At 58.8% G+C, this 4,144-nt stretch overlaps 1 protein-coding gene across 1 annotated transcript in view; it reads right to left on the bottom strand.

Moving 5' to 3' along the window:
• Positions 1–1,339: 1,339 nt before the first annotated feature.
• The window catches only part of SCLY (selenocysteine lyase), a 45,131-nt gene continuing 42,326 nt past the window's right edge, over positions 1,340–4,144 (bottom strand). The window contains exon 12 of the mRNA XM_049888551.1: positions 1,340–3,342. Coding sequence (XP_049744508.1) covers positions 3,189–3,342 — 154 coding nt within the window. The 3' untranslated portion in view covers positions 1,340–3,188. The remainder of the gene's footprint in view (positions 3,343–4,144) is intronic.

Genomic DNA, 4,144 nt, shown 5'->3' with positions numbered 1-4,144 from the left:
CACCCCACACCCCAGCAACCTAGCACCCGGCACCCTGGCCGGCTCTCTGTGGCGCTCGCACGCAGGCCAGGCTTCCTGTTTCAGGCGTGGAAACGAGCCCCTGGATCTGGTTACCCGATAAGGAGCCCAGAGGGCAGATGGGAGGCAGCAACTGGGAGGGCAGTGGGGTGGGGGACTCGCATCCTACCCACACACTCCCTCATGGAAGGTTGGAGCCATGGCCAGGGGGCTGCAGAGGAAGGGGCCATAGCAGGGTCCTGCTGGGGGCAGGGGATGCAGCAGCTGGAGCTTCTGGGCAGGCCAGGCCCTACTCAGATGCTGGCTGGGGGCTGGGACTGCCGAGCCAGCCCAAGTGGGCGCACCAGTCTCTGTTCCCTTGGGTGTCGTGCATCTAGTACCTTTCCTTATTGCAAACATCCTCTCGAGGGAGTGGCAGGCCCCAGTGTCTACTTCTCCACGGACTCCCTGTGAACTGTCCTGACCCTGGGCTGGCCAGAGCAGGTCCCGGGGGTGGGTGGCAGACCCGTCCACCACAAGTCCTTTCCTGGAGACTCAGTGTCAAACGTTTGAGTAATTGGGGCTCTGTCCTGGCCCTGGGCTGGCCAGAGCAGGCCCCTGAGTTGGGGGAAGGGGGCCTCTTCCTGGGGAACCAGGTCTAGGGGTGTTTGAGTATCAAGTGCCCCATTGGGGCCTGGTGCTCTGGCCACGTTGTCACCACAGTGATCTAAGGGCATGCTGTCCCCCAGAACTGGAAACACAGTCTGCACCTGGCTCCTGCCTCACCTGGCCTGTGGCCCATGGAGGCCCCGCTAACCCAAGGAGAAGTGGGCCATGATGCAGTGGGCCCCTCACTGTTCCTCTTTGTGGGTGCTATGGGCCATGCAGGGTGTGCGCCTGCTGGATGCTGGGGGGAAAGTCCAAGGCGCAGGAGGTAGCTCGGCCCTCCCGCCGACCACAGTGGTCCAGTTCCTACAGGCTGCAGAGAAAAGGTCCCCCTTCAGGTTTTAGTGCCACCCTCAGGCATCTTTCCCAGACTGTCCTTCAGTGGGGCAGGATACCCATACTCTTAGCGGAGCCCGCAGACCAGGCCTGCTTCCCAGGGGCTCCAGAGAGCATAACCACGCCATGATAGGATGGAGTTGTGGCACAACGCTCCCACTCCCCACGGCCGTCTGTGCCTGTGCCAGGGATAAGCACTCCCCACCATGAGAAAAGCGCCAGGCCAGGGTGTCTGCACCCACCCAGAAAACTGCAAACATGGCATATTTTATTAACATGTATTAATAAAGGATTTTATTAATGTATTTAATTTCCGACAGCTGTTTGCTTACACTTTAAGACTTCACATTAAAAAGGTTATTCTATTAAAAATGAACCCTACGTAAATGTCTCAGCAGCACGGATGGCACGTGATACGAGAATGCCACAAGGTGCTTTGTAAAGACAGGAGAATCCCTTTGTGAAATGAGATTAAAATGGAAGCTGGATGAGCTGACTTCCCACCTTGAGAATGAGCAGAACCACCGAGCGCAGCTGCCACCCATACTCTGCCACGTCCGACTGGAGCCCTGAGAGGTCAGAGGGGGCAGCATGGGGGACTGACGGGGCAGGCCTCCGAGACTCTGAGCCACCCAGGCGGACGCTGCTGGGCAAAGGTGCAGATGGGAGGCCCCATGAAGCCGAGATCCAGGATCAGAGCGAGGCAAAAACTGAGTCTCCTGTTTTCACGATAGCGATGGCCTGACAATGGATAATAAATACTTGGGTCTCATCATTTGGATAAAAGCGCCACCTCTCAGGAAGGTGCTCAGGCGTGTCCACTTCCACCTGTGCATTCAGCAGCAGAGACAAGGGACAGCCCTATGTGCACGTGTGTGTCCTGGGCCTGAGTGACCGTCCTATGTGGGCGTGTGTGTCCTGGGCCTGAGTGACCGTCCTATGTGGGCGTGTGTGTCCTGGGCCTGAGTGACCGTCCTATGTGGGCGTGTGTGTCCTGGGCCTGAGTGACCGTCCTATGTGGGCGTGTGTGTCCTGGGCCTGAGTGACCGTCCTATGTGGGCGTGTGTGTCCTGGGCCTGAGTGACCGTCCTATGTGGGCGTGTGTGTCCTGGGCCTGAGTGACCGTCCTATGTGGGCGTGTGTGTCCTGGGCCTGAGTGACCGTCCTATGTGGGCGTGTGTGTCCTGGGCCTGAGTGACCGTCCTATGTGGGCGTGTGTGTCCTGGGCCTGAGTGACCGTCCTATGTGGGCGTGTGTGTCCTGGGCCTGAGTGACCGTCCTATGTGGGCGTGTGTGTCCTGGGCCTGAGTGACCGTCCTATGTGGGCGTGTGTGTCCTGGGCCTGAGTGACCGTCCTATGTGGGCGTGTGTGTCCTGGGCCTGAGTGACCGTCCTATGTGGGCGTGTGTGTCCTGGGCCTGAGTGACCGTCCTATGTGGGCGTGTGTGTCCTGTGCCTGAGTGATCATCCTATGTGCGCGTGTGTGTCCTGTGCCTGAGTGATCATCCTATGTGCACGTGTGTGTCCTGTGCCTGAATGACTCTCCTGGGGGGCACTCTTGTCCTGGGCCTATAAGTGACCGTCCTATATGGCCATGTGTGTCCTGGGCCTCTGAGTGACTGTCCTATGGGGCATGTGTGTCCCTGGGTCTATGAGTGACTGTCCTATGTGGGTGTGTGTGTCCCTAGGTCTATAAGTGACCATCCTATGTGGGTGTGTGTATCCTGGGCCTATGAATGACTGTCCTGTGTGGGTGTGTGTATCCTGGGCCTATGAGTGACTGTCCCAAGGGGCTCCCCTGTCCTGGCCTATGAGGACCACTGGGGTTTGTGTGCCTGGTAGCTCCTCTGGAACTGTCCCTCGGGAGAGGAAGCCCAGAGCACACGTGCTTCTGAGCCACCAGACCTCACACACCAGGACAAAACGAGGACCTGGAGAAGTCAGGAAAACTGTCATCCCAGCCAGCCTTGGGGGAGAGACGCCTGGGGAAGGGAGGAGGTGGGTGCGTGCCTGCGTGCCGCCCTGGGGGAGAAATGTGGGTGTGTGCCGTGTGCTCCGCTGGGGGACAGATGTGGGTGCGTGTGCACGTGCTGCCCAAGGGGAAGGGAGGTATCCACAGCCCTGGCTCCCGGCTCCTAGGAGCAGAGCACTGAGGTCCTGTGCTCACAGTGGGAGGGGCTCCCTCTGCCCTAGGCGGAGCCCTCCAGCCGGGCCACGGCCTGCTTCAGGTCCTCCACCACGAGGTCCACCTCTGCCTTGGTGGTGCCGCGCCCCACGCTGAGCCGGAGGGCGTTCCTGGCCACTTCAAAAGGGATGCCGCAGCTGAGCAGCACCGGGGACGGCCTGGAGGGCAGAGGAGCCGGTCAGCTGTCAGGGAAAGCATGTCTCCTTCATGCTCCTCTGGACACGAGGAGACCCTTCCCATCCTGCTCCCGGCCAAGTCCCCCCAGCTACGTCCACAGCACCCACCTCTTGGCCTTGCTCTTGTCCCCATCTTCCCCCTTCCTGGACCCTCCCTCCACCGGACTCCCCAACAAACATACCTCTAACCCAACTCAAACTGAAGATTGGTTCGAGGTCCTGCTCGCCCTCCTGGCCTGAGGCCCTCATGGCTCTAGGCCTTTCTACCCCGCAGTGGGGACACCTGTCCCACCCAGCAAGCTGGACCCCTCGGTACTGAGTTCTGGGGTGATGGGACTTTGTCTTTGAGGAGTTTAAGGGGTCTCGGGGAGACTCATATTCAAACAGGAAACACAGAATGTGTGTCACCCCTAGGTGTCAGGGATTTTCCGCAGCACCGAGCTCTGTGCCTCACATACACTAAACCAAAAAGTAAAAAAAAAAAACCATTGCCATCCAGTCGATTCTGAGGCATGGTAACCCCATGGGCTCAGCAACAATCTTTATGGCAGCAGATGGCATTTCTTCTGAGGTGGTGCTAGGCAGGTTCCGACTGCCAACATTAGAAGTCAAGTGCAAGCTGTCTACACCACCCAGGGACGTCGCCTGCATGTGCTGTGGCTGTGTGCCATGGAGAGGATTCCGACCCATAGCAACCCTATATAACAGAGTAGAACTGCTCCATGGGGGTTTCAAGGCTGTAATCTTGACAGGAGCAGATCGCCAGGTCTTCCTCCCAAAGAGT

The sequence above is a fragment of the Elephas maximus genome, chromosome 6 (genome assembly GCF_024166365.1).
Source record: "Elephas maximus indicus isolate mEleMax1 chromosome 6, mEleMax1 primary haplotype, whole genome shotgun sequence".
NCBI classification, from domain to species: Eukaryota; Metazoa; Chordata; class Mammalia; order Proboscidea; family Elephantidae; genus Elephas; species Elephas maximus.
Note: the sequence above shows the minus strand (reverse complement) of the source record. Positions and strands in the feature narration are given on the sequence as shown.